Source organism: Stegastes partitus, unplaced genomic scaffold, assembly GCF_000690725.1.
Source record: "Stegastes partitus isolate 25-593 unplaced genomic scaffold, Stegastes_partitus-1.0.2 Scaffold1658, whole genome shotgun sequence".
Classification (NCBI taxonomy): domain Eukaryota; kingdom Metazoa; phylum Chordata; class Actinopteri; family Pomacentridae; genus Stegastes; species Stegastes partitus.
The window spans coordinates 63811-85188 of record NW_007579389.1 but is presented as its reverse complement, the minus strand read 5'-3'; the positions used below and the strand labels follow the sequence as shown (position 1 = coordinate 85188).

Here is a 21378-nt window from a genome sequence, read left to right as displayed (position 1 = left end):
AGATCTGAAGAGGCCTCTTGGATGAGAGGTGACTATCTTCAAGGACCAAAAGAAGTCCAGTTGTCTAAGGACATTTTGAGATATCATTAAATCTTGCAAAATCATCTGATAAATGTTTGTGAAACACTTTTATACCTGTTAAATGGAAAGTGTTAGCATTAATAACAAGAACAGGGGAAGCAACTCATAAAAGAATTAGTTTAACCCCAAAATGTGCCCCTGGTCATTCACAACTATAAACAGATAAAAAAAGAGAAAGCCACAAATCCTTTTTTTTTTTCACAACAGATTTTATTGTGGTCGTTTTTGAATGTTTGTTTGTTCTTTAGTAGTGGTTCCTCTTAGATTTGCCATATGGGTAGAGGAAATATTGCACACAAACATCAGAAAGCACTAAGGAATATCTTCACTTGAAACTAATTGCTAGAGGTTACATATGAGTTTGGGAAAGGGGCCGAGAGGATGCGAGATCACAAGACAAATATACCACACAGCTGCAGACAAACATTATTAAAGTTCTCCCAAGAGAAAGATAAGGAGAAAAGGCAGATAAATAGATGGAGAGAGAAATAGAGAAAGTGTAGAGAAAGAAGACAGAGAAAAGAGAAATGTCAGTTCAAGAGAAATGTCAGTTCAGAGTTTGTAGGTATGTTGTTGATTGACGGTAAGGTCCCGGTGTTAGTTTGAGGTTCCTCTGCGGGAAAACTGCTCTTTTGTGGTATCATGAACACCTTACGTCATTTGAGGAATATCTGCTGAAGTTGGTGAGTTGACTGAAGAGCCCAAAATACCAAAGTCTGTAATCATCATGTTGTGATTTGTTAAGTGTTTCTCCAGAAGCTGATCTGTGGCCTCTGTACTGTTAGTCTGGTATGTGTCTTGTTTGTGTATAAAGTGTCTAGTTTTTTTGTCTTCCATACTTTCACCTAAAACAGACTCACTCTCACCTCTGTGTGCTACCGTTTCTTACGAGTTCGCTTCTACTAGAAGCTGGTTCCCTTTCATTCCGGCTTAAGTTCTCAGCCTCCCTAAATGCTCACCATTAACCTGGAAATCTACAATTCGCTGCACCCAAAATGAAGTTTCACATCAATACAGTGCCCACTGGCAATCGCTGGAGTTAGTGAAGAGTACATACTGTATGTCATGGCACAACTTGCAAAAATCATAAAATGCTCCTTACTTCTATTTATTTAGCCTATAAAGCCCTGTTGGTCTTAATGCAAGTCTGAGCAAAATCCCCATTTAAAAAAAAAAAAAAGAGAGAAAAATCCTAATGTATCATAAGTCATGCACGTCTTCCAACCACTCCATTGGCCACAAAGCTATTTATAATTATAGTACAATGCTTTAGAAAAACAAGACATTTTAAGGTTTATGAAAATATCCTGCTTCACCAGCTTTACAATGGGAAAAGGCTAGCTTCCCCGTAGCTCATTGATTACATAAAAAACAGCTCTAAGAAATAAAATCAGATTTTCTCTTCTTGAAACAACTCAAAATCTGTAAATAAAACAGACAATCAGAAATAAAAGGCAATCCTCTTAAGAGATTTTACAGATGCGGCGAAGGCAAGGGAAAGCATAATGAAGCAACTTCATGTTGCACAGTGTAAAAGGCTGTCTGGACAATCACGCACAATGATTGAAATTTAACGTAATACATTATGACCAATACATTAGCAGCAACAAAAACTGGACAAAAATAGACATTTATCAAGTAATAAATAAATAACATAAAACCCAGCCAACTTAAAAACACACTGAACAAGTTTATAATGGTAAGTGCACTCTGACTCACTCGTGATAAATAAGAAATCAAACGCCATGTCATTGTTAATCGGTGTTTAGTGTCCCTTCAAGTTAAGTTAGATTTACTATCATTCAGCTCTGTAACCATTTAACAGTCATTTTTTGGAATCGGCCTCTGGTGTTCAGAGTTACCTGTCTAACCTTCTGCTTTCCGCACCAGTTCTTATACATTCATTTTGATTCCCTAAGGCAATAACAGAACAAGTGTTGTTTTATCCTTTGGTGTGGATAACAGCCATTATTTCAGAAAATACCGGATGCAGGGAAGTTTTGTTCCTTCAAAGCAGTTACATTGATTAAAAGCTCACATGTATTTCGATCTGAGGATGCAGAGGAAACTCAATACATCAACGACAGCGTTATTATTTGAACTGGAATCAGCATATTTGGACAGTCATGACTTGGCTGGTTTATATGGTTTCTTATCTCCGCTCCAGTTCAGTCCATTTATATCTTGGAATCAGATTGAGGATTTCAAGGATGCATTACTTTATACATAAAACATTGTCGTTTGCACGGACCTCTTCAAAGCTAATTTGTATTAGTGTTAGTTAATCCTCATGGCAGATATTTATTTCATTCTAGCATATAAGTGTGTAAGTGTTAGCTTAGGCTTTATGCTACATGGATTGGTTTTCCACTTCAAATCTCTCACGGAACAGGCCTACATCTCTATCTTACAAGCTGGGAAGGACTCATCCTGCATGACGACAGTGCTGCTGCTGGCCAGGACCATGATGTTCAGCTCCTGCTGCTTGTCGTGTGTCTCCTGGTACCACTCCCTCATCACATCAGTGTCATGGGTTGGAATCAGAGTGACCTGACACAAGGGAGAAAGAGGTCTTAAACTAAAGCCTTCACAGAATTCCTTCTACTTATAGAAAAAATATCTTTCGGTTTCTGTATTTCTTTCCATCTCACTTCTCGTCTGATCGTAATGTATCTGATTATGCTTCAGGATCAGTTTACATCACATTATATTGCAATGGTATGTTGAGTTTAGAAAAATAAATGTGAAGATGGTTTTAACATAGAAATGGAGACATGAAGAGTTATTCATGGCCGTTTGTCAAGTCAGTAGAAAAATTCTTTTGTTTTCATTTCCCCTTGATGTTTTGTATTTTGGATTAATGTATCGTAACCAAAGTTTCATCTGCATGCAGATGTAATGAACAGCTCACTAAAGAGCCTATTCTATTAAATGTAATATCTTATATTTTTAATCCTTCTGGCACTCTACGATCAGGATGTTTGTATGAACGGAAAAGAACATACTCACTGTATTTATATCATATGAAACTAAATAAAACTGCTGTCCCAAAAGCATCTAATACCAAAGGCCGATGGAAATTTGTTTAATTTTACAGTATTGCATTATTATAAAGAATTGCTACATTATTACTTGTAACTTACTTGCATATTGTTTCCCCACTGGGCCTTTCCTTCCAGCATAGCATCAAGGACAGCCCGACAGGGTTCCTGAGCTGTCTGGTCATTGCCACTGACCACATAGTAAGATGACCGCACACGCTTAAAGAACTCAGCATCCACATTTTTGGCACTGCAGTGATTGGGGATGTAAACCAAATCCATGTACATGGGAGGGCAGTTGGGCAAAGTCGCACCAGCTGATGCCTTTCCACTGCCTGTACCTGAAAAAGCATACCTTTCTCTTAGATAATGTTTCAGCAATATGAGGTTATAATGTTGGGTAGTAGAGACATAAATGATGACAATGAAAAAAGACTCACCTGATGTTGCGCTTTTTACTCCTCGGGATGCAGAGGTGTTGGTCGCATTTTTGGCATCTTTCCCTTCTCCAACACCCTTCTTAGGAGAGGCAGTCTTTGAGTCCTTCACCTTTGATAGACCACTCTTTCTGGCTGGCGATGAGGACTTTTTTAAGAGCTTTTTCTTGTTGGACTTCTCTCCTCCATCTGTATTGGCATTGTGGAGGTTTTCTTCAGCCTTGAGTGCCTCTGGGTCCACCATGCAGACATCGTGGTGGCCTGAAGATGGAGCAGGGTCCCTGAGTGCCACCGGAGGAGGATCGGCATGTCTGTAGGTCAAGGTTCTGTCAGTAGGTAGAGTCTCAGAGTCGTCTTCAGAGTCAATGTTGGCATCAGCTGTGATGGAGGGGCACTCCTCTGTCCCTGGTGGGACATCTGAATCTGTCTGGGAGGGGGCTGATTCACTGATGGATGTGGGTGGGGTCTCCTCACATTGCTTGGCAGAGAGCTTCCCTCCTGGGGGTGGGGGTCCTCCTCCTGACTTGGCAAGAGGCTTTTCCTCATCCAAGGCATTTTCTTCATTGATGAAGTATTCGAGAGGGTTAGGGTTGATGAAAGATGGGGATAATTCTGTCTTGGGGTGACGGTACTCACATGAAGTGACTAGGCAGAGGTCGACATCTGTCTTGGATGGAGCACAGGGACTCCTCTTGGTGTCTGGATTCCTCGAGCCACAGGCAGAATCATAATTAGGGGAGAGAGGTAGATATGATGGGGAAGGAACTTTGGGACTCACAGGGGATTTTTTCTCAAGTGCAGAATACTCACATTTAAAGGGATTAGTCTCCTTTGCTGGGGAAAGTTTCTCCTCTTTCGATAGAGTAAAAGACGATGATGGGGACGTAGCTTTGGGAGGTGAGGGTGATTTGTCATATTTCTGCTGTGTGTCAGATTTAGCTGTGCACTCCACAGATGGCGCAGATGGTGAAACTGGGCTGCTGCTGTCTTTTGCCGGGGAACTTCCAAGCACTGGGGATGGCTCATTGGAATGGGGAGAATGGGTGAGAGAGGATGCCTTTGGGGTTGCTGGAGACTTATCCGTTTCCTCAGCCACAGCTTGTGGCATGTCTGTCATTTGGCATGGGGTTGTAACAGAGGGAGTGGACTGAGATGCATCTGATGGGGTTGCAGAGGTGGCACGAACTGAATCACTCTCTTCAAAATGCAAAGGGTTCTCTACTGCAGAGTTAGGCTCTCCAGATGCTCTTACATCTGTTACATCTGAGGGGCTGTAGTCAACCTCAGTGGGGCCATTCTCCGTCGCACGTGAGCTGCTGCCTGCTGATGGGTGCTCTGGAGATTGTTTACTAAAGTCCAGGGCTAAAGAGTGGTCAGGGGACTCCTGGCCAAACTCTATTGACATGGTAGATTGCTCCGGGGATTTTGTGTCCATCATCTGTGCCCTGCTTTTTGTTTTTGGTGAGATATCCGGGGAGATAGACATAGGTCTTGGGCTATCTTCTTTGGTTGGAGATCCCTCAGCCTCATGAAAGGTAGTAGGGGTCTGAACAACGGAGACAGACAAAGAGTCATCTACTTCAGTGGAGTGAGGAGACCCCACCTCAGCATGAAGGGAAGGAGAGTCAGTGGTTGGTTCTGGTAATGAGCTGGTAGCCAGGGAGGCTGTGGATGCTGACGCTAAATGTGAAAATGTGTCTTCTGCTACAACTTCCTCCAAGGGGGTCCCAGACTTGTCTGATGTAGTACCCTCTGAAATGGACATTTTACTCTCTTCTTTGAAAGATGTGAAAGGATTGGTGTCTGATTCATGTTTGGTCAGTGGTACTGAGGACAAGAATGAATGGCCATTTTCTCCAGATTTCTTAGGCTCTATGTCAAAGGGGGATTTTTCCTTCTTCAATGGAGAATCAGGCTCAGCTGTTGGTGGTGGGCTCTTGGGAGAAAGTGCTACCCTCTCTACCGGTGAAGAACTTTCTGGAACTGGCTCATCAGGCTCTGGAGTAACTCTGTTGGAGGAGTCTTCTTTATCGCTTGTGACTTCCACAATTACTGGACCTTGTGCCTTCTCTTCTGACGCAGGTGGTATAGTTCCTGCTTTTTCATCGACTGGTGACTGATAGTAAGGTGTGTGACCAGAAGACTGAGGTGAATTAGCCCCTTCCAATGTCTTGTCATCTGGGCTGATGGAAGAATCAGCTGTTGCTCTGGTGCATCCAGCCAGTGTGGTGGACAGCTCTATTGGAGCAGCAAACAGTGATGGAGAATCAACTATATCCTTGCGGTCCACTGAGGGAGAACGTACAAGAGGTGTTGTTGTGGATATTGAACTGAGTCTATTTGGGTCAGCATCACATTTTTCAAACTGTTCTGCTTTCCCTGGTGAGGGAAGTTCCTTACAGAATTTATCTTCTTCCAGTGATGATGGGGGAGATATTGTAGAGGCAGAATGGTTGTAGTCCTGGCCTTCTGTGGCTTCACTCTGATCTGATCCTGGAATATCCTGAAGTGGAGATAGCTTCTTCCGATCAACTTCTCCAGATGCTGAAGTTTCAAACCTGCCAACATCCTGAGATGGAGATTCAGTCTCATCACTTGTAATGTCCCTGGGAGTCAACATCCCATCCATGGGAGTAGGCACACTAGAGATTTCAGTGGTGGACTGAGTGTGGCCGGATGTGACGGTATAATCTTCAGGTGGTTCATCTCTGTTTTCATCATCTGAAGCTGTTGAGCTCTCAAAGCCAACTGGAGGCATTTCATCGTGGATAGATGCAGCTGGAGAAACTGGTGAGGACACTTTGGGTGAGGCGGATACAATCAGATTCGGTTTCTCTGTATCTCTCTGAATTACTTGCTCATCTTCTACATTTTTATTAGTCACATCATCCTCAACAGCCTTTTCTTGTATCATTTCATCATGTTTAGCTTTGGGTGTATCTATACAGGTACTGAGATTATTCGTATCTACTTCTACTCTCTGTGGTTCATAAACTTCTTCTGTTTCTCCTTTCTCTTCATAATCTCCTCCCTCTTCCATTACAGTGCCCTCATCTTCAAACTTCTCAGATACGCTGCCATTGAGTTTTCCCTTAAGTACCTGTTCTTCTGGAGTCTCTCCATTATCACCTTCCACCTCTGTTGTGGTTATACCCTCATCCACAGACTCTAATGCCTCGGGTGACTCTTTGGTCTGCATCACTTCTTCCTGGTGGATCATCACAGCTTCTTTTTCCTCAGTTTCTTGTACAGTTGCATCATCCTCCACCAACTCTTCAGCTCTGAGCTCTTCAAAGTCCTTGGTGAGGTCCTCTGGTGATGACATCAGAGATCTTTCTGCTTCTGGATCCTCTGCAACAGCAACAGCAGCAGCAGCAGCAGCAGCAGCAGCAGTAGCTGCCAGTTTGCTACTGTCCACCTTTGTGTCCTTCTTTGCTACCTTTGTCTTTCCTTTATCTTTTAACTTTGATGGAGTTCCTGTGTCTTTCTTTGAAGCATCGTCTTTTTTCAGGGGCTTTGGTTTGAGAGTCTTTTCTTCAGTGGAAGCCTTTTTTATGTCTTTAGAGGGCCTTTTAACTTCTTTCTTTACGTCTTTCCTGTCTTCCTTCTTTTCTTTCATTGGTGAGTCTCTTCTGATATCCTTTTTAAGAACTTTCTTTGCCTCCTCTTTCTTTACTTTTTCATCTTTTTTACCTTCCTGTTTGAGGGCATCATCTTTCTTTGCTGCTTCTTTCTTAACCTCCTTTTTCTTTTCCACAGATGCTTTGGTCTCCTTCTTAACAATCTTCTCCTTTTCAGTTTTGGGTTTTATCTCAGATTTCTTTTTCTCCGGTGTTTCATTTTGGGCTGCTTTTGATTCTTTCTCCGGTGCCTTTGCCTTTTCCTTTTTCAGTGAGACTTTTTCTTTTTTCTCTGCCTTTTGTGTTTTTGATTCTGATTCTACATCAGTCTTTGCCTTTTCTGGTGTTTCCTCCTTGGATTCCTTCCTGATGTTTTTGCTTGGCGATGGCTTTGGGGTAGACTTCAGGCTCTCTTTGCTGTCTGTTCTGTGTTTCATCTTAGCTTGCTTTAGTGTTGGTGTTGACGGCATATTAGATGACATCGATTTTTGAGTGACAACTGGCTGCTTCAGGAAGTCCAAGTGCTTTAGCTTTTCTAAACCATCAAAGATGTGATGCTGGGTGGCATTTCCAGGAAAGAGAACGCGCACAACCTTATCTGAGGGATTTGCAGGGTGCCACACAATCAGTGAAGAGATAGAAGTCAAGTAGGAGAGAGGGAACTCAGATTCTTTTCCATTCGGAAGCAGAATGGAAGTGGTGTCTTTTTCACTACCTGTCCACTGCTTCATAAAGTGCTGCATCTCCTTGCTGTTCTTTGATGGATTAAGCACATACATCTCCAGCTTCCCAACACCCATTTTCTGAAAAAGTGTGATTGGTTCTATAGCGTTTCCTACAGGCCTTTGCAAAGGCTCAATTCTCAAATTCAGCTTGGTGATGAACTGCTGAGTGAACGCTGCCTCCTCCACATTTCTGCGCACTCTGTAATTAGGTTCAGGGGTTTCCAGGCTTTCGGGAAAATTCACAAACACAACGCCGATATCTGGAGAAATCATGTTCTTCACCCAGTCACTGTTAGCTGTCGAGCCCTGAGACTGTTCCTCCTCGAGTTCTGCAATCTTCCTCTGCAGCATACTGTTGATGCCTGGCAGGTTGTCATCACCAGTGTGGGTCAGCAGGATGGAGTCCACCCTGTCTAGATGTCTCACCAGCTTCCAGAAGCAAGACCTCCTGTCTGAACCTCCGTTAATCAGCATGTTGAAGCCGTTGACAGCAAAGAGAGCAGAGTCACCGCGACCACCAGGGAAAATATAGCAGCATGGTTTGGAGAGTTTGAGAAATCCACCTGAGGTTGGAGGTTCTAACATGTCAAAAGGAGATGGGATCTCTACTGATTCAGATAAGTACTCTGTGAACTCTGAGAGGCCCTCCATTTCAGGGAGGATGAGAGTGGAGTTTAGTTTCATGTTGATGAAGTCCTGCAGGTTGTGTTTGTCCAAGTTTGAGTTTTTCCAATCGCCTTGTTCGGGGCAGGAGAGCGTAAGGTTGGCTTTGTTTGCTGGGTGAATGGTGCTGAGCAATTCACCAATCTGAGCATGAGAAAAATTAAATGACTTGTAATTTTGAACATATTGACCAATCAATCAATGCAATTTCAGATTCAGTATGCATCAGTAGTTCTTCAGCGTGTTATATGATGCATTGTTTAGGCTATTTAGGAGGTGGGCCACTATGTATTCTTGAGTTTAGCGAATAGAACACAAAAGGTTTTCATAAGTGAAACTTTAAGGAAAGGTTTTCATGTCATCACAAGAAACTTCCCCACATTGACTCACCTCTTGGTCAGTGAAAATGTCGATGAAGTTGAAGAAAGAGAAAGATCCAGACTGAAGAATCAGCTCCCCTGTGTTTTCAGAGCATTGTCCTGAGAGGACCAGAAGCTTGTGTCTGGCAGTGTCTGAGATCATCAACCGAGCCTGAAAATTGAAAGAGGAAAACATCCTTTATCTGTACCATTAATTTGGAGAAAAGCAGACACATAAAAAGTTGGCTAAACTTGTATTTATTTATTGCATCTGCATACAATATGTCCTTTATACTACTAATATCATAGAAAAGGGAACACAAAGCCTTTCTGCTGCAGCAATCAGCTTAATGATTTTGTATATTTGAAATAACCACCAGTTTCGCATCACTCAAATCCATTAGCTAATTAGCTGGCTTGTTCTCTTGCTGTCCAGTCTGCAAACTTTCCCTTCATCCCTCTATCTCTCTGCCTCTCTCTCTTTCTGCTGGTCTTTTTTTTTTTCAACTTCAGCAACATCAGCTGTTCTGGGCAGCTAGCCAGGTCAATCCTGCTGCGCTCTGAGATATTATTAATGCACAGTTTGACTGCAGACATGGCTAGGGGGTGGAGGCAGCACTGAAAAGGAGCAGTGACACAAGAGAAAATCCTGTCGTCTATGCTAGGAACCCTCCCATCTATTTCTTCCCATCAAAGTGTAGCAAAAGCTGTCCTGCAAAAGAAAAAGAAAAAAAAAAAGTAAAAGGCTACATGTGCTAGCAGTAAATGAAGCATTTATCTTGTCGCTTTGATTTTTTTCATTGGTCCTGTTTGTTTCATTTCAGCCATCAGCAACAAACTAGTGGAGAGTCAGGGCTGAATAATAATCCTTTAGAGGGTGTAAATCCTTTGAAAAATGTTTAAATGGAACACACGCTTGATATGAGAAAAGAAGATGAGGGGGAAAAAAACAATAATAAAACAATATTAAAATCGTAGCTTGTCAACAACAAATAGAGCTCGTTTTACCTCGGTGCTGACTGCTTCATCTGAAGGGTTGATAAGCACCACCGTCTCCAGGATATTACTTTTATGGTGAAGAATCCTCTGCCCTGGAGACGAAATAGTTGCAGAAGAAAACAACAACAATGTCACAGTCATGTATTTTCATCACACCCAGACACATCACTTTTCAAAAAATGCCTGCATGTTATAACGCTATGGTGTTGCCATTAACACTATTAACACTACTAATGTCCCATTAAATGCATGTTATGCATATTAGAGCTGAACAGATTAACCCTTTAAACCCCAAAACCACTCAGTGGGTTTAGGCATATTGTCTTTTTTAAATCACCACAATTACACTATTTATCAGAGCCAGAAACTGTAAAAACAGGAAGAATTGTCAGATTTTCCGTCAGTCTTTGAGTCGTGGGACAAAAATTGAGGGACTTTTGGCTGAACTGCAGGTTGTGTTTACACATAGCAGACAGGAGACATGTATGTAAAAAAAATAAAATAAAAATGTAGGTAGTATATTACAGTATCTAGTGTCCCCTTAATCTCAAATTGGTAACATCTGTGGAAACTTGTTGTTCATGTTGATTTCATTTTTTTTTTTTTAATTATTGGAAAATAAATAATAAAAACTTTCCTTTTTTTATGATTTATGACTATGTATACTTTTGCTTTGCTTGGGGTTCAGAGGGTTAATCAGGTAACCAATTAGTCGATCAACAAGAAAATTAATGCCAAATATGCATCAGCTCCAGCCTAAGAGTAATGAGAATTTGCTGCTTTGTTTTATGGGATAATAAATGGACTATCTAGAAGGTTTTGAATTGTTAGTCTGACAACTAGAGTCACTAATGACGCTGTCTTGGTGACTGGCATAGAGGGGCTACAGAGCAAATTATTAGCTGATAATTCAAAGAAAAAGAGAAAAGTTTCAGCCCTCATGAACTACAGAAATGGTCAAAATGTGCTTTAATACATCAGAACACAACAGTTCCCTCTCTGAAAACATGATGAACAGGTCAACTTGAAGAACTGCCCTTGGGTCAGTCAGTGAGTGCTGCTGTACTTTATTATGTATGAAAATGTAATATAAGTCATGTGAGGTAAACCACCAAGGGCAAATTATCTTGTTTCATGTCTGCCCTTCTGATTTGACATTCAACTCCCAGAAGTCTCACAGGAAGCCTCAAAACCCCAACCCCCTACCCACAAAAAAATAAAAAGACATAACAACAGGCTACAGTCGCTTCCCTTTGTGCCGTTAATAGTGTCATAGTTTAGGCTTGTCTACACTGTAATGACATTAAACTGTGATTACATAAACCCCAATGAATCCCCGCTCCTCTGGTTCTTACGAGGGGCAGCGCTCTGCAAATTTATCAACTAATTCATCAAGCGCAGACGAACTGGCAGCTGCAGCACGGCTGTGTAAATGTTAATGTTCTCTGCAGAGTACAGCTCTTTTATCACTAAGATGGATGAAATCTCTGGAGATTGAAGCATAACACCCCCTCCCTGGATCCCAACCCTCGACATTAAAACCTGCTTCTGAATTAAATTCGTCCTCTATCATACTTTGTTGTGAGACATCATGTCGCTTATCTCTGTACGGCTGCATAGTGTCAGGAAAGATTTTTTGTTGTGTGATTCAATATTATTATGTTACCTTCAGGAACTCACTATGAATTCATTATAAAACACTCCTACTAATTGAAATTAAAACTACAATGATGGATGTTTTTTGTTGGGTGTGTTCTTTCTTTGTTGAGTTTGGGGCAACAAAGATAGTAAATGATTCTGCAGAGCTGCGTGAACCTGCAGTCGGGGGAAGATTTTGGGTTCTACAGACAAGAGGAAATTTAGCTTGGTGATAATAAAACCTTTTTATGTATCTTTATTGCACACAAGTTGCAAGAAAGGTTACACAAAATTGAGGTTATTTACACTGACATTGATCACTTTGCTATTTAGTTTCTCAGGTAATCGATTAATCATTGTCATATTAAAGAACAATTACAGATAGAGCTTTCAGATTTCTTTTTTGTATGTGACCAGCACCAAAACCCAAAGATGTTCAACGTCCTATCAAAGAAGACTAAGAAAAACCAGCAGATATTCACATTTGACAAGCTGGAAGGAGCAAACTTTGCCAATTTTTGCTTTGAAAAATTTCAACCGGTTATCAAAATAGGCAATTATGTTTCTGAAAACTGGCTAATTGTTTCAGCTCTACTTGGCTTCTCTTGTCAGACCGAGCTCTGATGACAAACAATACTGATGTGACTCAACGATTTTTCTGCCTCACTGTGAGGCTCAATAGTTGTTTATTCTTCGACAACGAGGGATTAAAAAGAGTTCAGTCGGTTGCATTTTGCCACAAGACACATTTTTCAGTCGTAAAGGGCGCAAAACGAACAGCGGGGTGCGACGGGCTCATTATCAATCGTCCTGCGTTTTGGATGATTGATTATGATAATGACTTTGATCCGACTATATGTGTGTTTTGGTGGGGGGGAGTTCTCTGGCCCAGCTGATGAGACATGAGCCTCATTATTTTCCACCCGATCAATCCCTCAGTGTCCCTTTGTTTCCTCTCCTTGTTATCACATTTCTTTTTTAATGCTTTACTCAATAAATCCCTGCAAAACCAACTGCGTGTTCATTTAGATCAGTTCCCTCCAAGAAAAACTAATAAATTTTAAAAAAAATTGCTGGAAAATATAAGACAAGACTGTGTGAGGGCAGTGAGGTGTTGCTTGGAGATGAGCTTTAAATTCAGAAGCACTGAAGACAGAGTGTGCCTTTTCTCCAGAGACGTGACACTGCAGCAGCTATGTGGCTGCTCGGCTGATTCCTCCATACATATTTCATATTGCAGATTCTCATCATGGAACATATAGCCATTAACTCCGCCGCTTATCCCCGAAGGGCTGTCGCTCCGTATGGAAAAACTCCTGCATTCACTGCGGCGGCCCCTTCACAGTGTATAACCATTAGCCTCTAATAATCTGGGGAGTTCAGGGGAGGTAGAAATAATGACTCTAGGTTTCCTGATTTCATCAACCCTTTAGCAGTTTTGATATTGCACTCTGAGTGTTTCATGGACTTGCTTGTCTGTGGGGAGAAGTATTTCTAGTATGACTTTAATTTTGAGACAAAAAAACAACAGCATTGGTTTATTTTTCATTTTGTCTTTTTTTTTTTTTTTTTTGGTGTTTTCAGTGCAACAAAATGTTTTAAAGTCTGGTTTTGTCTCGTTTTAAGTGAATATAGGTGTTGTTATTAAGTAAAAGAGTTGGAAAGTTAAATAAAATCTGTAAAATGACTGAATTAGCACAAACAAGGCACTGCAATGTCATGACTTTTGGCTACTTAAGTTTGAAATGTAGCAGACGCCAGAGGGTAAAGCCATAGCTTATATTTATTAGCTTACAGTGAAGAGTCGAGTTATTGCCAAGCATAAGACAGCAATATGTTTAAAAGCAATATTCCTGTAAACATGTTGTCTCATGTAGGCTCTCAGTTTGAAGGTGACAATGTCAAGATGCTTGTGTGTTTTGCTTTAGGGGGAAAAAAAAACACAAGATGCAACGAACATGAACATTTTTTTGAATCATTTTTCCAGTGATGAGGCTATAACGGTAATGGGTTAGTTTCAGAGCAGAATTTTCCTTTCTTTTTTTTTTAGTGTTGTCCAGAGTCCTTGAGATGTGAGTCTACCGCTTGTGGTTTCCTTTGTGTTCAACTGGATCAGAGGTCTTGATTGTTGACATGTTTCTGTAACAGCTCCACGTATAAAGCTGTTTCTTTTGCATTTGCATTTTACTGGCAGGTTGATGTAGAGATTCATGTCGGTTTAATGCCACCATCATCAAAATCGACTGTTGGAGAAACCAGGCTGGCTGAGCTTGAGGAGACAGCAGTCTCAAACTGATGACCAGAGCCCCTCTAAGAACAATGGAGGAAACACTTTTCACCGGTCGGTGAAATGAGAGAACGATCAATCCACATCCTGTCCATGCTGCTGTGCACATGCCATAACTGTAATTGCTAATGTAATAGACGTGCTTCTTGTTTTCCTTTGTCTGCCGTCGTGGGTTACGCCCTGCTTACTGGCCTTTTGTGCGATGAAACAGAAAATACAGCCGTTCGCGCGCCATCAAGACCACCATCGCCCCCTGTCTGAGCTAACTCATCAAAAAATGACAGATTGTGCACTGGAGCTTGCGTGACCCTGACAATTACCTTGATCGATATGAGAACCCCTAACGCCCGGCGCGGCTCCGTCTCAGCGGGAAGCGAAGTAATGTGACGTGCATCGCTGAGCATTCAGCCTGAACAGAAAACCCAGGACCGGTATAGCCCGCCTGCCACAGACTGAACCAGACGGGAACATCAATGTGGATGGCACCGCACCAAAAATAGATCAGTGGAACAACTGAATCCACTGCCTCTTTCCTTTTGCATTTACAAACAAAGCCTTTGCATGTGAGGATTCTAACTCAGGTGGATCCCCTGTGTGGCGTCAGCACCTTTCGTTATTCTTTTCTACTACAACAGATTTGGCCTCTTGAGCAGAATTTTTCCCTTTTTATGTCCCCTACACACAACTAGTTTAAAGAGGGAACCAGCATACGTAACACGTCTGGGTATGAGGCTAATAGCACCGCCATTAATCGGGTTGACTCACAGAGCAATCAATCACCTCCATGATAGTATGAATGCCTATCAACAGCGTTCAGTTTTAAGCTCCTTTACAGTTATTATCCTCAGGAATTAACCCGTCAAATCAAGCGACAGCCTGGCAGGAAAAAGCCAAGAATAACTACATTATAATACCTTCCAACCACCTGTTTTTATCACAGTTCTTTCAGCTATGAATACGAGCGGATACGTGGCTTGATTGACGCCTGATTGATCGATCGGTCTGCTGATTTGCAGCTACCGGCCGGGAGCTGCTGTTTAGAGGAATCAATAGTCAACGGGAAAATGTTGAGAACATCAGGAGGAGCTTTATCTCAGACAAATTTATTAATGAAAGTCAACACAGATTTTAGTCACTATTGATTACAAACTGTCCCTAATAGATTTGTGGTTCAGAGATGGCTTTTTAAGGCTTAAGTGTTGTCCGCACTGAAGGCAGATTGCTGGGAAATCTGTACGTAAGCAGGAGTATCATATATCCATCAGGGAGAGACCGGGGGTCTCCTATCCAGCCCGACTTCCTGCTGTCCTTTCCTCCACACTCTGGGGTCCAGGCTGTCTGAGCTCTAACGCAATGTGACGGATGGCCTGCCATCTATCAAGCAGACGGGTAATTGCATTTGTCGTGCTGAGCCTGATACCACCTGCTGGCTTTCCTTCAAACACAGATCCATAAACAATGAATGCACTAAAAGCCAAAGATAAACGACGAAAACGCTGCACATAAAGATATTTCATAGATTTTTGCAGTCAAGGATAATATTAGTCACAGCTCAGAAGCTCAGCTCACGAATCTGCTCCTCAAAGAAACTATCATGTGACATTTTAGGAAAAAATGCTGATTCACTTTCTAGCAGAGAGTTTTATGAGTAACTTGACATGACTCTCTCTTTGTATGGAGGAGTGAAACGAGAATCTAACTCCACTCTTTATACTTTAGTTTGCATGATTTTTAAAACAGTTTCATGGAGGAATATAATTATCTGTGTTCATATTTTCTATATATTGTCTGGGTTTTGATTATCAGAGTGTTGGCTGATTAAGCGGAGTTTAAATAGTTTTTTTTCAACCTTTTAAACTCACCAGCCGGAAGTTTCTGGGCGTTCTTTTGCTCATGTCAATATAAAATCCTGCAATATAAAAACCTGCACCTCTGTGGACACAACATAACTACGTCACGAAGCAGAATGAACTGAAAAATGTCTTTTGTGCAGTAAATTATGAAGAAAAACTAAAGCTGAGTTTATTTTTTCAGACTTGTCCAGCAAGTTCAACTCAAAATCACCTTAATTCTGTCACGTGACTGTTGTTTACAGCTGAGCTACTTATTTAATTTTAATATTTTTTTTTTAATGAAACATGTAGAATTCGAAGCACTACACGTCACACATGATTTGTTCAATGACTGTCAGACAGGTAAAAGTGGGATGATTCTTCCTGTTTGTACAGTTTATGGGTCGATAAAAGGTGTAAATTAGCATTTTTTTTTTGTAAAGTTAACATGCCGTTCATAGCTTTCGGTGGGTTTTGGTATTCAGAAGGTTGCTGGATAAATAAATCTTTGATCCTTTGACCCAAACGACTGTTGGCTTAGACTTCTATTGATTAGACACGAGGGTACTGTCAATCTTCTCATCTTACTCCTGGAGAAGAAATCAAACAAGCATATTTACAAAAAATTCTCACTATTCCCCTAAAGCTGTTTGCAAATTGCATCACTGTGCAAACACGAAAAACAGTGTTGGGCATTAGCATCGCCACAAGTAGCAGCATTACGAGTTTAGCTTCATTTCTCAGTAGTGTGGTGATAATGTGACTGTTTTCTGAGTCAAATAGGTTTTCTGTAGGAAAGCTCCTATTGATCCAGTGGTGTGGTAGCATCCACATGAGTCACATTTCCACAAGCATTTCTGAGGAAATAAGCCCAGTGGAGCTTTCAGTGCAGTCAGAAATAAGGATTAATCCATGATGCCACCACCATACATATAACCTACATTCCAAATCACATACTTTTTACTTTCAGTGTACCCGACTGCTGCCCTCACAAAACACATATGGCTGCATGCAGTATCCACACTACTGGTAGATACTACCTTTTCAGAATATTGCACCTTAGGTTTTGATTTCTTGCTCATCTTCTAGTGTAGCTTCTGCCATATTGGTTAGTTTAGGTTGTTCTCTGGAGGAGTGAAGCTTCGTTTATGTAGTGTAGCTTAGCTCACACAGCCCAACACTGGACACCAGGATAATTGACATGTTATAAAATTTTAAGTACATTTCTGTGATTTAAAAAATTCATGACTCACTGAATAAACCCCCTGCCCATGTCAAGGTAAATACTGTAGTTCTTTAGGCAGTTTTGAGAACTAGAAGTCCAAAACTTCCCTGGAGAAAAACCCTTGAATCCAATAAAATACAGTAAATTATTCAAATTTTCCTGCTTAGGTAGCGTTGACTTTATTTTTTATTTTTTAATTAATCTGTCCTTGCTATCATCTTTTCTCCTAACCGTCTGCATTTTTTTTTTTACCCCCCCCTTCCCCCCTTGTTTCCCTTGTTTGCTTTTCCCCCATCCTCCTTCCTTTGCAGCTTTGCCCCTCAGCTTCTCTGTTCCCTCCCTTCCTTATTTTCATGGACAACCCTTTGCCACTGGGGGATTCTACACTGCTAATTACTCCTGAATCAACTGTGCATCTAGTTGCAAGGCAACAGCACACAGGAGGAAGGAAGAGAGTAAGGAAGGGAGGATGGGAACGTGGTAAAAACAAGGTGGAATCAATGTCACTGGAGACAAACTGTCACATTTCAGCCTGAGGTACTTCACTTCTGCATTCTGAGATCTGATACAGAAACATTAATGCATCCACATCAATCTGCTGATTTGGTTTGCTGCAGCGTTTGTTGGCTGGATCACTCTATTATATGCATCCGACCAAGAACGAAGCCCCTGCTGGTCACATCCAATGTGGAGCAGAGCCAAGCAGAGGCTTTAACTGCTGCTGACCGTCAAGGCCGTGCTGCCCACTGACAGACCACATGTCCTGCCACACTGGATCTGTTCCATCTTCATGGAGCCGCTCCTTCACCTCGCAAACGATACGGCTATAAAAGCGCCATGCAACAAAATGCTGAGAGGGCGTTTCCAGGGGTTGGTAATAAAACTGCGTACTTAGTGTACTGCAAGGAGGTTATGGCTGACTGCGATGAGGGAGCGAACGCTGCTGAGAAATGCAAATATATTCATACATGTACTGAACATGAGTACAATTCTGAGGTAATTGCTCGCAATATAAGGTTTTCCATTTTCAGTTGTATTTTTCCTTTTGTCCTCTATTTTTCTGACAGCTGGGGAATATCTTATAAAAACTAAATGCACCATTTAATTAAAATGAAATGTAACGTTTTGTGTGCATCTCAATGTGGAACACATGTTTACTTACTTAATTTTGAAAAATAGAAAAGATCTAGTAGGAATATTTAAACTAAAATTACATTTTTCAGAATGCTAATGTCACACCATGCCTTCATGACCTTTAAAAAAAAATACAAAGCATAAAAACGCATTATTTTCTGGAACATTTTTACCTATAATTAAACAAAATTTTGCTCAAACTGCACTGTAAAATATATATTTTTGCAATCAGTTGCAGAAATGTTGTTAAAGATTAAAGAAGAGGCCTACATGAGTGTTTTTACTTCTACTTTTTTATTTATTGTCTATAGTGCAGCTACTAATACTCGTGTACTGTCACATCACATAAGTAAGATTTTGTCTGCAGGACTTTCTTAAAACAGAGAATTTCTACATTCTTATTAGATTTTTTCTGAGAATTTCTTTCATCACTTGAAAACTGCACATCTTGGTTTATGTGTAAGACGCAAGATGGAAGCGGTTAGAAACATATTAAAACGTTATACAATCTGCGAGTGTGCAACCGTCACTGAAAATGTCTTTTACTTCCACTTTACCTCTGACGTCTGCAGAGAAACGAGCCGAATGTCTGGAGACAAACAGCTTCAGCTCCTGGTCCAGGTTGCAGTCGATGAGGTTGGTGTCCCATGAGCGGATCCCTGCAACACAAACACACATAAAAACATGAACAAGAACATAAATAAACAGCAACTAGAAGGAAAGACGGCAGTGAAGAAAAAAACATATGTGGTCTGATGATGAACTGAATCAACACACAGTGGATTTGCACCGAGAACTTGGCACAGGTCTCGCAAATGTGAAAAGTCTCACCGTCACCCACACATCTGATCCTCTACATTGGAAAATCTTGGAGTGAACATGTGTAGACTTGTTACTGGTTTGGCATGAGAAAAGAAATCTATAATAGGAAATATCTATAGCCCTGTTTGTGCTTTGCCACGGCCCAGAAGCACCGATGGCCTCCACTGTGCTGCTGAGTCACAGTGATATCACGCTCTTCATAATCATGCCGAGTCAAGGCCTAATGGAAGCCTCTGTAAACACAGGAGAAAGTGACGTAAAATGGACAGATAAGTGTGATCCTCTGTGGTAAAGTGCACATGACACGGTAAAATAAGAAACTGTGGCACTTTCAGTATGTTGCAGTTGAAGATCTAAACTGAACAAGACTGTGAGACTTATGAATTCATTCAACAAACTACGAATGAGCCAAAAATGAGCAAAAATTGCGAAAACGTTAACTGTAGTTTTACTTTAGCCAATGAAGAAGCTACCAAAGGAGCAAGAATAACGGTGTTAATATGAAAAAGGTTTGAAGACACCAAAAAAAGAAGTTAAAACAGCACAAAACAGGACTTTAGAGTTTCCCTTTAATGCCAAATATCAACTCTTAACGTCATTGTTCGACAGTAGAGCCCACACAACAACCTTTAAATGTTAGTTTAAAAGAAAATAAACTGTGACTCCAACAGGTTGAACTCGACTTGATGCGATACACGCAGGTGAGTCTCAAAGCTAAACTTTTAAATTGAATCCTTTTTATGCCCATATAGCAGAAAATTGAACCTTTAACTAAATAGACCATCTAATCTGGGCTTTGTGGGGGTTTGTTAAAAAGTGGACAAAAAAATACAGAAGTCAGTATTTCCTCATAGGGAGCTTTCTGTCTGCTTATATAGAGGAGCCTATAAAAAAAAAAAAAACCTTGATCCAACACCCACACAGTCACTGCGCCATGTTCTCCTCTCTCACACTAACAGTGCTCTCCGGTCAGGGCCACTACAGCAGCTGTAGCGTCTCTCAAACTCCCTTCTCAGTATGAAGATCGGGCCTTGTGGCTTTCCGTAGGGACCGCAGTGCGGACCGAGCCACGCCCACAAGCCGGTGTGGGATGAGAGAGCTGGATGCGGGATGAGGATGATGATGATGATGATGATGTTCCCACAGGATGAGCGGGGGATTAATTTATTACTCTTCGCGGACAAGTAAACATTTGATTCTCGAAAGCTTGGTCGAGCTTTGCGCCACAACAAAAAAAATAAAACACAAAGAACAGCAGCTACAAAAACCTTTGTTGAATCCCTCTAGCTGTGGATTTGCAAAACAAAAGCCTGACGCACCTGATTAAAAGCTCGCAAGGTTCTACGAGAGAAAATCGCAGCTGCACCGGTTCCATAGAAACGCGATACGCTGCATTGTTGACGCATCGTCCAAATGTGATGCTGAATCATTGCTGTCGGCTTTATTAGAGCAGGCCCACGTGTGTGGATGACAACAATCGGGCCTGCTGATATTAATGTGACCGGGAAATAATCAAAACTGAGCCCGAACTGCTCTGAAACGCAGTGGTTTAGTGGTGAGGGAAGTACCTGTGGGTTACAAGAGCAGGAAATGTGATTATTTGGCGATATCTCATGGTGATGTTACAGGGAGGGGCTGTTCTGGAGCCCTGTTATGAGCAACATCACGTCTACTTCACATAGTTACCCACTAAATACGCTTCAGATATGGTTAATGAGCAATTAATATGCGTAATGCGCATAATCGCACCGTGCGTAAAACCCGGCGTTGCAAACAGGTGCAGCTTTGAAAGTCATCCAGGCTTCATGACTTTAAATGCCGCAACTTCCGAGCTGCGCATTCCTTTCTCAAGTCATTAGACAGACGTTAAGTTCAGCGGTCGCTGGTGGCCTACACCCACTTCGCAAAAGCTCCATCTTACCTTTCTCAATGTCCGCAATGGCACACTTCAGGTGATCCTCCGTGACGATCTCCCCGATAACCACCAGCAGGTAAAATTTGCTGTCGTTGAAGTGATGCGAGGGGCTGGAGGACGTGGGAGAAGCCCCGGTGTTGCCTAAAGTCTCCATCTCCGCAGATTCTACCAGGGTGGCCATCCTCTCCTCTGTCTGCCTCTGTCTCTCTGTGTCTCTGCCTCCTGAACGCGCTGAGGATCCCAGCAGCAGCAGCAGCAGCAGCAGCAGCCTCCTCCCTTTATTCGCTGCAGAGCGCCGGAGTGGTCTCCAGACATACAAGTGGAGCCCTGATAGGAGTGGCCCTAGCTTTTTATACCAGCAGACATTGTGTCATATTCGGTAACCGGGGAGAGAAGAGAGCGCCGAGGTTTTTTTTTTTTTTTCGCACACTCACTCCACAGCTGATGTCATCCGCAACGAATCAAACGCCTCCGGAAGCCAAAGAGACTTCATGCTTTTTTTACTGAACATGTTAATCAGTGATGGATTCCTGATGACTTGTTACTCAAGTACAAATACTCCACTGGCAAAGTAATAAACAACGTTGGTTTTTGATCTGC

At 41.7% G+C, this 21378-nt stretch overlaps 1 protein-coding gene across 1 annotated transcript; it reads right to left on the bottom strand.

Annotated features, from left to right (window-relative positions):
* Window positions 1–1074: 1074 nt before the first annotated feature.
* On the bottom strand, window positions 1075–20959 carry map1b (microtubule-associated protein 1B). Its single transcript, XM_008301315.1, has 7 exons — window positions 20785–20959; window positions 18599–18700; window positions 9935–10017; window positions 8958–9098; window positions 3563–8711; window positions 3225–3463; window positions 1075–2631 (listed from the first exon to the last, which is right to left on the bottom strand). Exons 1-7 carry the CDS (start codon window positions 20957–20959, stop codon window positions 2476–2478), a joined length of 6045 nt encoding a protein of 2014 aa, XP_008299537.1. The 3' UTR covers window positions 1075–2475.
* Between the last annotated feature and the right edge of the window lie 419 nt (window positions 20960–21378).